At 48.7% G+C, this 18,042-nt stretch overlaps 1 protein-coding gene and 1 long non-coding RNA gene across 4 annotated transcripts; one reads left to right on the forward strand and one right to left on the reverse strand.

The window, feature by feature from the left end:
- Positions 1-399: 399 nt before the first annotated feature.
- KATNB1 (katanin regulatory subunit B1) lies at positions 400-17,524 on the reverse strand. Of its 3 annotated transcripts, none has more exons than XM_048958437.1 (19): positions 17,226-17,524; positions 15,444-15,574; positions 13,761-13,878; positions 10,967-11,067; positions 10,354-10,395; positions 8,675-8,758; positions 8,154-8,269; positions 7,598-7,669; positions 7,222-7,372; positions 6,634-6,821; positions 6,375-6,505; positions 5,529-5,579; positions 5,278-5,354; positions 4,537-4,656; positions 3,823-3,972; positions 3,442-3,518; positions 2,971-3,045; positions 2,124-2,240; positions 400-1,531 (listed from the first exon to the last, which is right to left on the reverse strand). In XM_048958437.1, exons 1-19 carry the CDS (start codon positions 17,263-17,265, stop codon positions 1,399-1,401), a joined length of 1,974 nt encoding a protein of 657 aa, XP_048814394.1. In that variant the 5' UTR covers positions 17,266-17,524; the 3' UTR covers positions 400-1,398. The 3 variants fall into 3 exon arrangements, with proteins under 3 accessions (XP_048814394.1, XP_048814395.1, XP_048814393.1); XM_048958436.1 differs by having other exon boundaries at positions 404-1,531; positions 6,375-6,508; positions 17,226-17,523; XM_048958438.1 differs by lacking the exon at positions 4,537-4,656 and having other exon boundaries at positions 401-1,531; positions 6,375-6,508.
- LOC125699188 (uncharacterized) lies at positions 9,935-13,868 on the forward strand. The gene is made up of 3 exons (XR_007379472.1): positions 9,935-9,961; positions 11,661-11,776; positions 13,770-13,868. It is a non-coding gene; the product is annotated as an uncharacterized LOC125699188 (long non-coding RNA).
- Positions 17,525-18,042: the final 518 nt, after the last annotated feature.

The raw sequence follows: 18,042 nt of genomic DNA on the forward strand, positions 1-18,042 counted from the left end.
TATATATATCCTGTTTTATAACAAAACTTATTTTAAATAAAGCATTAAAGCCACTCCTCCTGTGCTGCTGTTACTTCCCCCAGGGCTCCGTGTCTTGCTCCGGTCATTACAGGCTGGAGCCCCCTGCCTTGAGAGCTGCCAGAACTCAGGTGTGGAGCAGAGATCTGTCAGGCCCCAAGCTGCTCTCAGGGCCAGGACCTGCCTGGCACAGCAAAACCTCCCACAGCTTTCTGCAAGGCGCTCAGGGAGCGTGGTCACTCTTACTCATGGCAGCCACTTAGTCACAGCGGCCTGGTGGCAGGAAGGGTGAGAACGTGGCTGGCTGCCCTGTGAGACAGAAGCTGAGGAGAAGAGCAGGGGATTGAGGCATATAACACCACTTTAGAAAAAAATGTTACAAATGCTTTAATAAAATTCGTTATAAGTTACAGTTTCCTAGAGAACAGGCTCCAGTGTACAAAACCAGGAGACAGAGCTGGAGGAGCAGGGGAAGCACCAGCAGGAGCCTCTCTGCCCACGGGAAAGAAGAAAGAGGGGCAGAAAGTTCTGACAGGCATTTATTGGGAAAAAAACATCCCTACCAGTGGATGCAGAAAGACATCAGTCCATGTCCCTCCATTCCTCCACCCCCAAAGGCAAACGTGTATGACATGTCCCAGTGAAGTCATGTATGTTAACAGATCCAGGCAGACCACAAATCCATCTTCTGGGGCGCAGGGTTACTTGCAGGGATGCAGAGAAGCCGGAGGACAACTTGCCCTCAGTCTTATTGGCCCTTGTAACCACACCACATGCAGCGGCACAGTGTCCTGGCTGATGTTTTTTGCAGCAAGCTAAAGGGGCTGGTCCCACCTGCCTGCAGAAAGGATTTCCCTTTCTGCAGGGACAGAGCCCTTCTCCCCACAGCAGGCTTCCGTGGGGAAGAAGCTGCAGTCCTCAGCGTGCTGCACAGGGAGCAGCTCTGGCCACCAGAGCCAAGTGGCAAAAAACCAACAGCACACGTGGGTGAAGGAGAAGTGGCAGCAGGCCTGGAGCCCTCCACTCAGGGCAAGGTCAGCACACAGACACAGCGCTTGATGGTGAGGTGAAGAGCTGAAATGAAGCTGCTCCACAGCAGGGACTTTGTGCAGCCAGGTCCCCTCGCATCCCCTGGGTGGTTGGACTAGATGATCTTGCAGGTCGTTTCCAACCTTGTGATTCTGTGATTCTGCATCGCCCCGCTCCAGTCTTCCACCTGCCCCTCCAGGCACTGCTTCTGGACAGGCGGCTGGCCAGGCAGAGCTGTGTTCCCTGCTGTGCCGTGGGGAAGGATGAACACGCAGAGAGGTGCAACCCAGCCAGCCTGAGCACAGAGGGGAGTTTGGCCACCTGTGTTTGCACTTGCGGAGGCGGCAGCAGTCACTCCAGCGCAGCCATGAGGAGATGCAGTTCTCTGAAGGCACTGCCATGGCGGCCGCTGAGCCCGGACTTGTTCTTTACAATGTTGCTGATGTTCTTCAGCTGCTCATAGCACAGCCTGCATTTATGGAGCCTGTGAAAACAGCAGACACAGCACGAATGCTTAGCTGCATGGGAGATGTGCCTGTTCCCTAAGTGCAGGAGATTCATCTCAAGCAGGAGAGAAAATGCAAGCCCTGCAAATGGCCTGACTGGAATGAGAGCATGACTCTGCAGGAACAGCAGGTCTCCAGCCCGCATCCTGATGAAGCAGGAGAATGGCATCCTCACAAGGGCTCTTTCACGCCTATTTTGCCCTTTGGCAGTGAAGTCTGAGGAAGAAAGAGGTGCTGTTTCCGGAGAGCTGGTTCTCAGAGCAGGGTTACCCTGTGAATGAACTGGAAGCCCAAGGCCTAGCTGACAACTCCTGCGCTTTGTGAGGTGAAGGGTGCAGCCACTGGCTGGTTTTACCTCTGACATACCTGAGCTTTGTTTAGGTATGACTCATTACAGAGAAAGAGAGAAAAGCAGTCTTTGGCCTTTTCCTCTGAGCAGGAGAGGTTGGTATTTGCAGACAAAGGGAAAGGCATGCCTGGTCTAGTATGAAAACCTCGAGGAAAAGGAGCAAAGCTCAACTAGAGAGAGGCTGGTTCAAAAGGGAGCAAGTGGAGGCGGTAAGAGCTTACCTCTCCTCTCTGGTGATGTCCACTCCTACAGAAGGTGGTGCAGCAAGTATGTCGGTGATCAGCGGCAGGAATCTCTGCAGAATGAGTTTCAAGGAGGTGCAGCCCGTTTGCACATAACTGAAAAGCAAACAGAGAATCAGACCCCACCTGAACTTCATTCCTTTCCCACACACATCCAGTTCGGGGGGGGGGGACACACACACAACATACTCAACCCCTTCCCTCCAGCACTTGCAATCAGATAAGGAGAACAGCAAGTACCAATACAGTCTTAGTTGGAGCTGAGACTGAGAAGTGAGCCTTTTCCCAAGGCATACACCCTGCTAAGTGGGACTTTCCTGCTCAAGAGTAGACATGTCCTGCTGAGGGTACCTGGCAGGATCCTCTCTCCTAGCAGGAAAGGATAGAAAACCCCATCTTAAGCAACATTCTGCCTTCCCACCTAAAGATGAAATTCAAAGCAGTCTTCTAACTGCAACAAAGACTGCCGTGGGATTTCATTTCCCTTGTCCCAAGCTGACAGTTTCATTCTCATCAGTGCACAGAGCCCACTGGGTCTGTATCTATCAGACCCTTCCTGGCTCACAGCTACCTTCACCTACACCAACACACACCAAACCTAAACATCCTGCTCCTAATGAGGACTTCCTGCCCACACATTCTTCCCATATCATTTCCTAACACTCACTTGGCCACTCCACTGTTATCTCCCAGGTGTTGTACCAGCACCATGGTGTATCTGCTCTGAATTTCCACAGATTTCTTTCAGCCACAAAAAGCCCAGAGGAGCCCTCCTATCAGCACCCACATCTCTCCCACTGAACACACCATGTTCTCATGGCCTCACCTTTCATATTTACTTTGGAGAAGTTTTTCTATCTGAGGCAGAACGACAGTGCATAAATCCAACTTCCAGAGAGACCTGAAAAGAAAAGCATGTGTTGCAAGGTCGGAGCATGAGGCTTTCCAAAGTTGAGCTGACACAAACGAAGTTTTCTGGCAGAAATGTCCAGGTAGCTGAGCACAAGTTTACTGAGCAAGTTCACTAACTCCCCCTTGTGACAGAAAGCAGCAGGTTCTGACATTTAATTTACTCCCTCAAGAAGCCGTAAGACTTTGATTTTCCTTACGAGACATCATTTACCAACAGAAAAGGCTCTGCACAACTCCAGCAGTCAGTGGCACTGCAGAGCTGGAGATGAGACCACGAGCACACACATTTCATGCTGCCATGGCCAGCTGGACACGAGGCAGGTGCAGCACAGCACTCCTGACACAGCCAGAAAGCTCTTTGGTATCCCGGCAATCCAGCACTCACGCTGTCTGGTTGACAATGTTCAAGAGGTCCACAACAACAGACAGGTCGTTGGTTGCTACAGCAGAGTCCACAGAGCTCTGAGAGAGAAGGAGAAGAAAACTATTGCAAAGTCTGAATTGGCTAGACTAGGGTAATAAATACCAAATGCCACGTTTCAAAAAGCACAGCAGAAGAAACCAAGAGATTGTAGGTAAGAGAGGATAACCCTCTCTGTGTTTCATTGTGACCTTTCAAGCCCAGCTGGGCCATGGCAGCACTTTGCAACACACCCCTGGGCACAGACACTGTAAGAGCCCATCTTTTCTATGGGGCAGTCCCACAGCAGCCCATGGAGCTGCTCAGCTGCTCCCCTCATGAACCTCAGGCTTCTCCACTCCTTGCCTTGAAGTCACTGGTGCTCCATACAGCCCGCACAGTGTCCAGATTCTTGTGACGGCTGGTGAGCACCATGCACACAGTCTTGTGGCCTTTCCTGATCTGGGACATGATTTCTTCATCTACGAGCTCAGTCTGGCTTTGGTTTTTCAGAGCCTGAAAATACAGACACCAGTAGAGGAGCAATAACAGAACAGGATGGTACAGAAAAGGGAAGAGCTTTCTCTGTCCTTGATGAGAGTTGGTTTTGGTGTACAGAGGGCCAAGAGGCCTCCGAGATATAAGAGGTAATGACTGTCGTGAAATAATGCTGTATGTGTAATGGCACACAACAATTTTCTACATGAATCACTGTCTAGTATGTGGACTCATTCGGTGTCTTTGTCCCCTGGTTTAATAACACATTCCTCAGGAGCATGGACCAACACTGCTGTGTTTGCATCAGCCTGCCATCACTGACACAAGGGGCTGGCTGGTCCAGCAGCCCTGAGGTGCTAACCCCACAGGAACTGCAAGTTGAAGCAGCTGGGAGGCAGGAGAGAAGCTGGCAAGGGAAGCACCGTGTGAGCAGAGCAGAAGGGGATATGTTCTTTGGCTGCTGTGTTCAGTGCCAATGACTGCAGGCTGCAGAAAGCACTAAAAGACCCTTCTGCACCTCCAAGAATAGCCACTTTCTGATGCCACCAACACCAAGAGAAACGTCTGACCAAAGATACTTACTGGTAGGAAGTCAGAGGCTTTCAGGCCAATGGGCTCGTTCCTGGCTGCAGGAATAACTGATGGCTCTGCCCTGGGCAGAGGAGTTGATGAAGCAATTGGTGGCCTATGAATTGGCTCAGGCTGCAGGAGAAATTGGGACAGAAGTTCTAGCAGCAGGAACATGGCCGTAGCCTCATGCCTTCTTTCCCCTCAAAACAGTTTCCCATTTGCTGGTATGGGTTAGAAGGCAATAAAATATCCCTGAAGTACACATCAGGCCTCAATGGAGGTTTGCAAAGAACAGGCAGACACTCCAGCAGAAGTGCTGAATGCTGTCATTGTTACTGGCTAAAAAATGAGGGCAATGGGCCGCGGCCAGCCTGAAGGCAGAGAGAATTCTAAAGAAGCCAGAACATCCTGTCTGGCTCCCAGGAGCTGCTTGAGATTCTGGCTGTCACAGCCTCAGCTTGAGTGCCTGCAGAAATGTAGCACCTGAGTTCTCTTCAGAGTGCCCCTACTTGAGTTGAAGGAAGAAATACCATCATATGAGAAGGAAACAAATGCAGTGCAGCCATCAGCTGCTGAAGGCCCAGCCTTCAAGTCTGCTGCTCAGGTGAGACACGTGGATGGACTAAGAATGAAGCTGCACTTTTACTATTTTTAAAAAGAGGAATGAGCCTGATTAAAATTAGCACAGCTTCTAGAATTCACCAATCTCTCACAGCAGGGGTGTTAACAGCCATTAGATTATACTGTACATACAAGCTCTTGCTTTGGCAACGGGGTCTGGACTTCCACAGGTTGGTCAGGCTTTGCTGCTTCCTTTGCAGTAACAGGCTCTATCAAGACAGAAAGAAGAGGGAAAGGAGAAATTGATTGTTCCTCACAAGAGAAGCTTAGAGTGCAGGCATTGCAAAGCTAGTCTACAATTAGTGATCACTGCAGACGTGCAACTCTCCCCGTTTGAAGAACCATTAACCTCATCCCCACCAAGCTGTTATTTTCAAACTCACCATCCTCTGGGGGGGCTGGAAAGGGTTCATTCATTCGAGGAGGAGTTCGAGCTACGGAGAAAGAGAAAATAAATGACAGAGTCATCCAAGGCTACAGATTAGTAATAGGTCAGCCTTGGAGCTGGGAGATCTCCAGCAGCTCCACTGATTAGGGCAATCAGAGATACAGCAAGCAGTTATCTTCTGCAGACCTTGACGCTATTGTTGAATTTAGCCAAAGGCTTTTAGCCTTCATGGATGGGACAAAACTGACTCGTGTAGCTCACTGCTGTAGAATGATGAAGCACAAGGCACTGTCACAGCAAATCACATTGGAAAAAACATTCACCTCCAAATGAACTCATTTACCAAAGTAAATAGAAACAGTGATTTCCTTATAAAGAGTATCTCATTTTCTTCATTAACAGAAAATGAGATACAGGCATTGCTCTGTGCCTCCTAAACAACAATTATCGCTTTCAAAAAACATTTTACCTTTCCTTCTTTAACAGGGGCTGCTGATTTTACACATACCAGAATTCTAAGCAAAGAGAAGATCCTGCAATACAGCGATGCTACCTAACCAGGACAGGAAGGCTCCATGCTTACAATGGAGCTCTGCATTCCGGGCCAGACTTCAATCAGACATCACTGCATCCTAGTAAAGGGGTAACCTTTCAGAAGTTTGCCAACGTGCTTTGTGGTTCACAGTCCAAGCACAGAACACTGAAGCCTTCTAAACTCCCTCAGGTCACAGGTGCAGCCTTTATTACAGTGCACCAAAGTTCACTGCTGCCGAATCAGTTTAGTGCCTACTGCTCTGAACTAGCCACATCACTCAAAAGCACAATAAGCCACAGTACTAACAGATGGCATTCTTGGGCTGGAAGATCTCTTTGTAATCCTCTGGGTTCTGGATCTCAGCTTTGGATTCCTTCTCATCCCGCTCCTCTTCACTGCTGGGACTGCGTCTCTCGCTCTCTGAACTGTGCTTCACTCTGCTGTGAAAGGAAGAGATGCTATAAGGGCACGTCCCACACGGCCCCTGTGGGACAGAACAGAAGCACTGAGCTCCTTCTCTGTTTCCTTACAATGTTGAAGTTACAACAAAGCAGATTTCCCTTACCTCTGAGGCTTGCTGCAGCTAGTTGAGGGTCTGTCATAGCTGCGACGAAGGGAGGACCCTGTGGGGGTGGGCTGAGACAGAGGCTCGTCGTTCCTGAGCAGCCCATGAGGAACTGAACCTGATTTTGTGACTCTGCTGAGATCCACAACAAAGGAAGAGACTGTGCTCTGTGCACAGGAAACTCCTATCTGCAGAGGCAAAAGATCAAGGCAGTTCACTGAACAGCACGGACCACGTCAGCCCTTGTGAGATCAGAGTGACGGTGCTTGAGAACGTGCCAAGTCAGTACTTTGGCTTCTTCAGTTGCAAACAGCCAGTGTTTCATAAAATACTCTGACAAAACATAGTTTCATCTGGTAGTGGTCAAGCTAAGTCCCCCTTCCTTCCTCCAGAAAACAAAGATGAAGTGGAGCACAAAGCTCCTGAAAAAAAAACAACAAGCCCAGAAGCTTTGTCTAAGCACTGGACACACTGCATGGCCGCTTGCAGTCTGACACAGCCTTACAGGTCAGGAGGCCTGCAAGCAGGAGGATTTATCTCATGTTTTGCAACCCCCCCCTCCCCAGCTCCTCACAAACGGTGTCTTACCAGCTGGTTGTTGCAGATAGCTAGGTCAGCCACTTTTCCCCAGTTCACTAAGACCACATCAAAGCAGCGCTCTGGCTCCCAGCCGTATACACGCAGAGAATCCTGGTAGCCACCATACAAACAGCAGCCATCTGGGTTGAAAAGAACACACCTGGGAGAAGGCAGATGGAGAATTTAGACACAACTTTCCAACGCTGCGCACTCCCCAGGGCTGTACCCTGACTTCTCTGAACACCTCCAGCACTATTCTCAGTAAGCATCTGGTGAACCGGTTCAAATTTCTCTCCACAGCTTTCCCTCTCATAAAATCTCCAGTCCAGCCCCAGTTTTGGCCTCTGCCTGGTAGGAATTTTACTGTGGTAGGAATGTAATATACCTGACAGGAGTAGCCTCCTCTTCAATACAGCTCACAACATGAAACTTCTCCAAGTCCCAGAAACGAATGGTCCTGTGCACAGGACAGAATAAAAATCATTGCTCATCTGTCTGCAAATCTGCCTTGGGATCAAGTATTAAAGTAACCCACACAAAACCACAACAAATTCCACTGTTGTGCACGCATGATGAACTTGCACAGAGGACCAGTGTAGCTGAGATCTGTAAGTCCAGCCCAAGATGCTTAGAGGCTCTGGAAATGTATAGGCTTTTAGAGCAGAAGCAGAGGACTGCCTGCTGTACACACAGGATTAGTGAGCCACTCGAGCCCACTGCACTGTTTTCTGGCATGGCAGGGAGCATGAGCAGTTTTGGATGAGAAGGTAAGAGCTCTACATTCTGTACATCACAATATGTCATGCTGTTGGCTAGGTGACACGCTCTTGCAATGGTTTGAGTCGTGTGACGTTCCTGCTTGCCGTGTTCCTAAAAGGAAGGGCATCAGGAAAGGGAAGTGTTATCAACAATTCCCTTTCTTCTCTTTCCTCTGTCTTTACCTGTCAGAGCTGCCAGAAGCCAAAAGGTATTCACTGGGATGGAATTCAACAACACTGACTGGGCCAGAATGTCCTGTGAACTCGAACATTACCTTTCCAGCAGTCAGATCCCACAGCTGGAAGAAAGTAAGGACAGAGCCAGAAATTGATATGGTATATCCAACTTAGTCAACATTACTAATGAATAAGTACATTTATTTAGCAATTTTTACTAAGATGACTCTTGCCACGTTTAGGGATCACAATTCTACCATTGTAAGAACCTGAATTTTCATGAGCATAGTGCCAACATATCTGCTGCACAAGGACACTTCATCACATGTAACTCATTTGGGGATGCTGCGGGCCACTGGACACGATCCCCAATAAACACTTGTCCTGGCAAAGTCACAGAGCCCAGCCAGCTGCCTAACGAACAAAAGGGGGCTATGAGGGACTGTTGGTAATGCCTTGTTCAGCCAGCCAACCAACCAGCAAGTCCAGCATTCACATAAGGTGAGGGAGATGTCATAATGAATTACCTTGACAGTGTGATCATCAGCAGCAGAGGCTAACCACTTGCCATCAGGACTAAATCGGAGGCATCTCACTGCTTGTGTGTGACTCTGCCACCAGAAAAACAAAAAGAATTTTCCTGTGGGTTTTTTCTTTTTCTTTTTCTTTTTCTTTTTCTTTTTCTTTTTCTTTGGATGGAATTCTGGCTTTTGTCTTTTGATACAGAATCATAGAATCACAAGGTTAGAAAGGACCTGCAAGATAGTAATCCAGTTGTCCTTCTCTCACCATTACTACCACTAAGCTACTAAACCATATCTTGCAGCAGACACCTCTTGAACACTGCCAGGATGGAGACTCCACCACCTCCCTGGGCGACCATCCCAGCACCTGATCGCTCTCTGAGAGAAAAAGTTCTTCCTTATACATAATCTAAATTTTCTCTGGTGCAACTTGTGGCCATTTCCTTGGGTCCTGTTTGTTGTCTGGGAGAAGAGGTCGAACCCCTCCTCATCACAACCTCCCTTCAGCAAGCTGCAGTGCACCATGAGGTCTCCTTGAGCCTCCCCTTCTCCAGGCTAAACAATCCCAGCTCCCTCAGCCGTTCCTCATCAGACTTGTGTTCCAGACCCCTCACCAGTTTTGTTGCCCTTCTGTGGACACATTTCAGGGCCTCAATGTCTTTCTTGTAGTGAGGGGCCTAAAACTGAACACAGTACTCGAGGTGCAGCCTCACCAGCGCTGAGTACAGGGCGATGAGCTCCCTGCTCCTGCTGGCCACACTACTCCTAATGCAGGCCAGGATGCTGCTGTGTGCACCTGGGCACACTGTGGGCTCATGTTCAGCTGAGCATCAACCAACACCCCCAGGTCCCTTTCCTCTTCACAGTCATCCAGCCACTCAGCCCCAAGCCCATAGTGCTGCATGGGGCTGCTGTGGCCGATGAGAATCAAATTGAAGCTAAACAGATTTCTTTGTTAAGACACATGAGATGTTAATAGACTGGCTTCTAGATGGGATGTATATATAATAATATATAATTAACATATCGTTCTTTAGGTAGAAGAAAGCTCCATGAATAGAATCATGTCAGCTGTAGTGGAAATGTCAAGTCAAACCCTGAAACAGTGATTGAGCACCTGGTGGGAAGGCAGGGCCAACTCAGGGGAGCTCAGGTGCAAGCAATGAACCTGAGTGACTGGAAGGGGTGGAACCAGCATCCATCCCTTCCCAGACCTCATTTAAGGGTTGGCAGTGGAGGTGAGGGCATCTCTTGTTGGAGGCCCCCCTGCATACTTGAAGCCTTCCAAAGGTAAGAAGCTCTTTTCCTTCATTTCTGTATCTGTTGCATTTGGGCTTGTTCTTATTTGCTGAAGCCAAAGACTTTGCCACTCTGCATTATAATCCTGTTACATCAGTGCAGGGGGGACTTTATGGTGATAGCAGTCAGAGCATGAAGAAACTCTTGCTCATGGATGCTCTCCATCTCCAACTAAAGCCAGCCAGACTGAAGTACATTAACTCCTATGATACCCATTTTGTGTTCCCATACAGTTCAAAGGTCTACAGAGCTTTATTAGACCACATCACATGCAGACCTTGTTGTTATATCAGGAAACTAGAAAATTAATTGCACATCATCCCTCCAAGGTTTGCCCACAAGCCCTAGAGAAGGAAGAAATCTTTCTCCTGATAATGTTTTACCTTATACTTGAAGATGCAGCCTTTTCTTCGAACATCCCACAGCTACGGGGGGAAAAAGCAAACAACAAAATATGCTTAGAAAGGTCCATGGCTGGGGGTGCAAGAGCCCTGCCAAAACATACTATCAATCTACTATTGATAGCAGACAGCTGATAGTAGAATAGATAGAAATTGCTGGAGGGGCTGCTAAAGCCCTGCTCACTCCAGCTACATTTCCTAGCCTAATTTCCCAAGTGAGAATCACTTCTGCAAGGTATTTCCTACTACAGAAGCTCTGCTGCTGCAGACAAATACCAGCCTGCTTAAGCAGGTGCACTCCACAGTGATGAGTACATCTGTTCTGTGCTTGCTGACACCAGCTCACAGCAGGCACCTACCCTGAGCCCTGTGGAACAAGCCACATTCCACAGCTGAGGAGTCACCCTCATGAGTTACCACTGTGAAGACACATGCATGCATTTCACAAGCACTCACAAATGCCCTGCCCCCACACAAACACTAATGAAGATGTACAGCATCTACCAGCAGCTCAGCACAAGACATGCTCTGGTTCTCTTCATAACAAAAAGGCTGCAAGTAAAGAGAGTAATCTCTAGAGGAAGGCAAGCTTTACCTTAATGTCTGTATCCAGAGAGCCAGATGCCACGAAACTGCCATAAGGATGGAAGTCAAGGCTGCAGATGTTTGCTTTGTGACCAAGTAGTGTACGAAGAACTGGGAAAGGAGAAGCAAAGCAGGGAGAAAGAATTAGGAGCAAGTATTTAGTACCTCACCTCAACAACATGCAGGAGTTTAGTAAGACTGTCCTCACTGCTAAACAAATGCTATGCATGGTTTACTCATCTCTATGTATTATTCTACCAAAATGCCTCCAACTCTACCCTCACAATGCACAGAAACAGCAATAGGGGCCCATGTTCATACAGTCTTAAAACCAGCTGAGTTTCAGGGGATCTTTAAAGGTCATTTAATTCAACTCCTCTGCAATGAACAGGGAATATTCAACACTCCTAATGAAATCCCTGTCCTCAGGTATGGAAACCATGAATAGAATTCAGCTGTGACCAATCTGAAAATAAAACTAAAAAGGTATGCTTAGAGGCAGCTGTCTGACAGTGTTATCTTTCCACTCATTGTAAAGAGCAAAACAGTAGGTGGGGTAGTTCCAGCCAGGAAGTGGAAGGGACACCATTCACCCTGTGGATATCAGATGGGCCCTTCTTGAGTGCTCTGTACAAGCCTGACTTCCACATCTTATGTTGCAGTATTTGTATCAGGCTCCTTCAACTGCTCTTTCCTGCTTACAGAGTGGGAATGGGCACTCAGAAAGCAGGAGGTGAAGAAAATGACCCACTATTTGAGCAAGCCATCAACAAAGTAATGCTCTTGTAATTCTGGAAACCAGAAGGGACCCGTTGAACAGGTACATCTATCTCTGAGAGCAGAAGTCAATGTTGAGAAGCAAAAATTGCTCATATAATGACAGGGACAATCTCTCTCTACCACCAGTCATCTGGGACCACGTCATGGTTCCCCTGGTACCAATTAGCTTGAGCCAGATTTGGAATGCTCATTAGCACAGATGCTGGTCCATAGGCCTACTACTAACTCCAGCTAGATCAGTTACTCTGCACTGGTAGAGTCAAACTCAGTTATAACTGAACTGATTCTAACTGAATGATAAAAGTGCTCTTTGTTTTCTGTGACACCAGCTGTTTGCCTTGTTTCTTCAACTCATGGTGAGTAAGAATCAAACTACAACACCCTCATGTAAAACTAGCTGCCCATGGTTTGGATGAGCTTCTATTTAACATCTTTATGAATAATCTTGATGAGGGGATTGAGTGCTCCTTCAGAAAGCCTGCAGATGACATCAAGTTGGGAGGGAGTATTAATCTGCTTGAGGGGAGAAAGGCACTGTAGGGGGATCTGGATAGACTGGACTGATGGGCCAAGGTTAACTGTATGAGTTTCAATAGGGCCAAGTGTTGGGTCCTGCATTTTGGTCACAGCAACCCCAGGCAACCCTACAGGCTTCAGGAGCAGTGACTGGAAAGCTGCCTGACAGAAAGGGACCTTGGGGTAGTGATGGATGTTGAATATGAGCCAGCAGTGTGCCCAGGTGGCCAAGAAGACAAAGGCATCCTGGCTTGTATCAGGAATGCTGTGGTGAGAAGGATGAGGGAAGTCATCCTGCCCCTGTACTTGGCATTGGTGAGGCCTCACTTTGAGTTCTGCGTCCAGTTTTGGGCACCTCAGTAGAGAAAGGACACGGAGGTGCTGGAGCAGGTGCAAAGAAGGGCAACAAGGCTGGTGAAGGGCTTGGAGAATATGGCCTGTGAGGAGAGACTGAAGGAACTGGGGCTGTTTGGTCTGGGGGAAAAGAGGCTGGGAGGAGACCTTATTGTTCTCTTCCAATACCTGAAAGGTGCTCACAGCAAAGAGGGGCTGATCTCTTCTCACTGGTGACAGGAAGAGGGGAAATGGCTTCAAGTTGCACCAGGGTAGGTTTAGGTTGGATATCAGGAAAAGCTTCTTTACAGAAAGAGCTGTTAAGCACTGGAATGGGCTCCACAGGGAGGTGGTTGAGTCACCATCCCTGGGTGTGTTTAAAAACTGTCTGGAGGTGGTGCTCAGGGATGTGACTTAGCAGAGGGGTGTCAGAGTTAGGGTAGCATGGTCAGGTTGCAGTTAGACTTGATGATCTTTAAGGTCTTTTCCAATCTGAGTGATTCCATGTAGCATTTCTGCTGGACTCCACTCAAGGGATTCACAGCACTTTAGCAAATTTGTTGCAGCTGTCCTCTAAAGGATCAGAGCCTGATGAGTTCACAGCTTTTACAATTTAATGAAAGTTAGGTCTTTGTCTCCTTCTGTGCTGTGCAAGGGCAGAAAGGGAGGAAAAACTGAAGAAAAAAATTCCTCAAAAAATACATTGAAGAAAAAAGGAAAGATCTCACCTGAACGTGAGAGCAAGAGGTCAGCAAGCAGGAGGTGCCTGGACTTGTGTAGAACCTAACAGATTCTCATTCTGATTTCAGTGTTAAGTATATCCTTCCATTAAGGCTGAAGCCATGAGTACCATTTATATATGCCCTGTTATTCCTGATGTGTAGAAAAACTTATCTGGAACACAGATTTCAATCTCAGATGAGGTCAAAATCCTGGAAGCTACTTCCTTAGCTCCATGTCCACAATAAATGCACAGATTTCTCTTTCAGTATGTACACAGACCTCTACTGTTTCAAGCAGGAATTCCACAAATGCCCTCTAACAGTACTGAAAACAAAAGCAAGGCTGGGCATTTCTTCTTACATTAGAAATGCTGTGAGTTGGCATAAACACTGAGCATAAAGATATGGCAGAAATGTATGCATTAATAGAAGACAAAACTCATGGCAACATACTTTTGGCAGCTTCCAGGTCCCAGACTCGAATGGACCCTGACTGGGACCCTGCAACAAGAAGTTCCTCCTTGGCACTGATCTGTAGGCTCTCAATGGGTGTTGTGTGGCCTGACAAGCTCTGCAATAAAAACCACAGGTCACAAGCAGTGGTCACTGACACAGATCTGGGCACTGTTTAAGTCCACAGAGGCACAGCTCACGCTCAACTGGAAGCTATTTAGCTGGGACCAGCTGGTTGTGCCACTGCTCCTTTTTCCTCAGCAGCTACCAGTGTGGTAGGGCATCCCAAAGACCATCCCTGCAGCTAGCACTGTGCACCCATCTTCCATGTTATCCCACTTGCTGGAACACTGATTTTTTTCAAGGCTGCATCAACAGAAACATGTGCAGCTAAACATTAAGTGCAGATGCCCAGATGAGGCTGACACATGCTTATATTAAAGGAATTATGCTAGGCAAGCACAATGGCACTGTGCTTATTCTAAGTGGGTCATATAGGTCTCACAAACAGGTTACAAAATCAAAGCAAGCACAAAAGCAGGGCCATTCAAAACCTTCCCAAAAGCAAGGAGCCACACGTTGCTGCCAGCACTGGATGTCACAATGATAACATGGTGCTGTCATTGAAATATTAATTGGAAGCAGGAGCTTATAATTCCCATGTATGCATTTTCTTTCATCCTTGAGCATCTGAAAGCTCACCAATTATCTAAGAATTTTGAAAAGGCTAGTATTTAATATCAGTGTACACACTATTATTATAGGCCTTTTGCTCATCAATTAAGCAATATGATTATCCCCTGCTTTACCTCATCCTCACACAGGTCTTTTGAAACAGTTAAGCTAGCTCTGTGCCTCCACTCAGGTACAGAAGTTGGGGGTGGCAGCAGAAAGCCACCTGTTTTAATGGGGATTTCTCTGGATTTCAAGCAGATCTGCAGCATTCCAGGGCTACGACTGTCAATGTGCAGGGAGGGACAAACAGGAATCAAGCTGCAGTGCTACTTGCTAAGTTTCTTCTTTCTCTTCTCCTCAAAGTGAATCCCAACCCTGAATCCCAACACTATCTCACTTTGCCTAGAGAAATCCTTCCATAATGCAACGTTATGTTGTTAATTAAACAAGTGATGAGGGACACTTGCTCTAGATACTTTTCCGCAACACCCACTTGAAGGAAAAGTGATACAGCACAGACAGCTGTTAAATGTGCTGTAGTGGTAACCCTACTCTTCCTAACGTGCTGTGCCCAGGATTATGCTTTCCCAGCCTATGGTCAAGTCAGTATTCTAACTTTGTGCTGACAATAAGTGACTGTGGGACAGGTGGAAATGCTTCCTGCTAGGAGGGCAAACTCCAAGATGCAAATTTGGCCCTTGTAGCTCATACTACCAGATGAGCTGTCCTCATGCAAAACTGTAATTACCTGCAGCACGGTAACAGAAGACTCAGTATTTATTATCTGAGAGAATACAAGTTCTGCTGGAGCACAGAGCCATCCCTGATCATCCTTGGAACAGCAGCCTCACTGATAATCAAATTCTGTCCCAAACTTTTGCTAGCATCTGGCCAGCTGGCTTTGCATTGATAAATTCTATTCACAAGTCCCACAGCCTACACCCCTCTCTTTCCTATCTCAGAATTAATGCTCCCCTCCCCAGGAAGCTGAAGCAGGCCCACTCTCACCATGACACAGTTGGGCTTGTTAACTGACCACACGTTGACCCGACAGTCATCTCCTCCGGTCGCCAGCAGCCGGCCCGATTTCTTCCCCAGCACCAATGAGGACACGTTGCTGCTGTGAGCCACGATCTCTTCTGCACAAGATGAAGCAAGCAGTTAGGATGGTCCACATTACAGATTTTCCACCCCATCCCTTCTAAAAAGGTTAAAAAAAAAAAAAATCTTCTTGCTCTGGAAAGCATTTCCAGTTTCCACCAGACAAGCTGCAGCAGCTTGCAAGGCAGATAAGAAGTCACACTATTATCTGGCTTCAAACAGTCCTTCTGGGCTCTGTCTGCTGCACTTAAGATGTTTGCTGGCCAAGCTTCATGACTCCAGTGCTCACATGGCTTCCTAAAAGCATCTTCTCTCCCCAGCAGCAATGCAGCAGCTTTTAAAGACTGCAGCAACCTGCTCACTGAGGCTGCTTTTCCTTCCGCACCGAGGTGGGTCAGCAGAGCTGCTTCAGAAGCTGCAATGGTAAGCAGCAGAAACACACACCTAGAAAAGAACTCTAATCTGGAGAGCTGCATCCAACCCCAGAGGGACTTATACAGTTTGTTACCTGACAGAGCAAAATGCCAGACTCAGCAGAGGGAGAGGTGGAGCTGCCTCCCTGTGCCAAAGTGAAACGTAGCAATGCCACAGACAGAGGAAGGATGGGCGTTTATCTGAAGGGGCACCAAAGCAAACGTGGCCGATATGGAAAGACTGGAGGGCTGATGGAAATGCTAGAGTTCTAGGAAAGAAAGCCTTGCAAGCGTGCGGCAGAAGATAAGCCAAAAGAGTGCTTTTGCACAGACATCAATTTTTATAATGGATTTTAAAATCCACCCAAATTTTTTGGCAGGAGCTTTTGGCAGATGTATTTACCAATTTCTTCCCTGGCTCCTCTCTTCTTTGAGAGTTTACTGCATTTGCTGGCCTAATAGGTATGAAATTTGTCGTAAAAGGGGAAGGCAGTAATCAATTCAGCTCTGCTTGGGGTTGCTCTGATGGGAAGGGCGATGTGACCGTGTAAAGCACACCACAAATCCAAAGGGCCATCAGACAGCTGCAGCAATAATTACATCTGCTTTGATCTCAGGCTCTGAGTGTTTTTCTGAAAGCAAAACTGCGCAACTTTCACTTCAGCTGGAGGAACACCTTTCAAATTACACAGGTAAATGGACTTAAACGAGATGAGCCAAGCTGAAAGTACGTGTGCTCTGTGATGAAAGACCAATCTTCCTCAGGACGACGCTGAAGGAGGTACGTGTGCAAAGAATCAAAGGCAACAAGCAGTACAATTAGTACTGAGAGACCAACTCACTTGTAAAAAAGTACAGATGCTGAGCGCTGCTGCTACCAATAGGAATGCATCAGCACCCCGTGCTTTTCCTCTTCCTGGTTTCATTCTTCACAGTAGAGCGGATGTTTCAGTGTCACGGCTGAAGCCCCAACCCCAGCCCACACGTGGGCCCTCCCCTCAGCCCCAGGGCCTTTTCTCGGGGTCACAACGCCACCGAGCCCCCCAGCATCACCACGGACTCTGAAGAGCACGCCGAGGGAGGGCAGAGCCCAGCACCGCGAGGTGTCGATCTGCTGCCGGCAGTTCCCACAGCTGCAATTTTAGCAGGACGGCACAGAAATCCGCTTTTGCGCCCCTCACACAGGGCATGGGCGGCTCACCTCGGTGCAGTGCCACCTCCCGGCACAGGCCCGCTCCCAACAGCTGGTTCCCCCCCGCGTCCCCACGCCACTCACGCAGCTTCCAGGCCGTCTTGGTGACGACGGCCGCTGCCATCTCCCGCCGGCCGCCAGGCTCCGCGCCCGGCTCGGGGCTCGACCCCCGCCGCGTCCTAGCACGGCCGCTCCCCCGCCACCATCCGCAGCTCCGCCGCCTCCCTTCGAGCTTCTCCTCGCCGCCGATCCCCGCGGGGCGGCCCGTGGAGGCCGACGGACCCGCAGCCGTCCGCTCGCAAGGCTCGGATGCCCCGACCTTCCCCCGCTTGCCCCCTCTTGCCCGGCGCCTGGCAACCGGGCCCTGGCAACCGGCCCCCCACCGCCAACCTCGGGCACGCCCCGCCACCGCCCGGCTTCCACCAATCAGAGCCGCCCTTGCTCTCCAGCCTCCAAGCCAATCCGCGGTGCCGCTCTGTCCCGCGGAACCGCCGCGCCGTGCGGTTGCCGGGGTTCTGTCAGGCGCTCGACCAATGGGAGACGAGGGATGGCAGGTTGCCATGGGAACCACAGAGCGGCTGACCATTCGCAGCGCGGCTTCTTCGAAGAGCTTTTCCGGCCCAGCCAATAAAGAGGGGCGGACATAGGGTCGCTGCGGGCTTTTCTTCTTGTTGTTGTGGGTTTTTTTTTAATTTTCATTTTCATTTTCTTTTTCATTTTTTTTTTAGGTTTGTGGGTGCTGAGAAGGGTGACGTGGCTGCGCTCGGGTTCCCGTCAGGTGGGAATGGACCCGCAGCCGGGTGGTGCAGTGCTGCTCTCTGCAGTGTGCGTTGGCTGGTTCTTGGCAGGCAGCTGTGTCCCCAGCGGCTGCCCCTAACAGGATTTCTAAGTTAATTTGTTC

This window comes from Lagopus muta, chromosome 12, assembly GCF_023343835.1.
Source record: "Lagopus muta isolate bLagMut1 chromosome 12, bLagMut1 primary, whole genome shotgun sequence".
NCBI classification, from domain to species: domain Eukaryota; kingdom Metazoa; phylum Chordata; class Aves; order Galliformes; family Phasianidae; genus Lagopus; species Lagopus muta.

What these genes read in the sequence shown, in the direction of transcription:
- KATNB1 (XM_048958436.1), bottom strand. Translation starts at nt 17,265, where the DNA reads ATGGCAGCGGCCGTCGTCACCAAGACGGCCTGGAAGCTGC. An exon ending in ACAAGCCCAACTGTGTCATG is followed by an intron (nt 13,879 to 15,443) that starts GTGAGAGTGGGC and finishes TTTTTATTGCAG; the next exon opens with AGCTTGTCAGGCCACACAAC. An exon ending in TCCAGCCCCCCCAGAGGATG is followed by an intron (nt 5,355 to 5,528) that starts GTGAGTTTGAAA and finishes CTGTCTTGATAG; the next exon opens with AGCCTGTTACTGCAAAGGAA.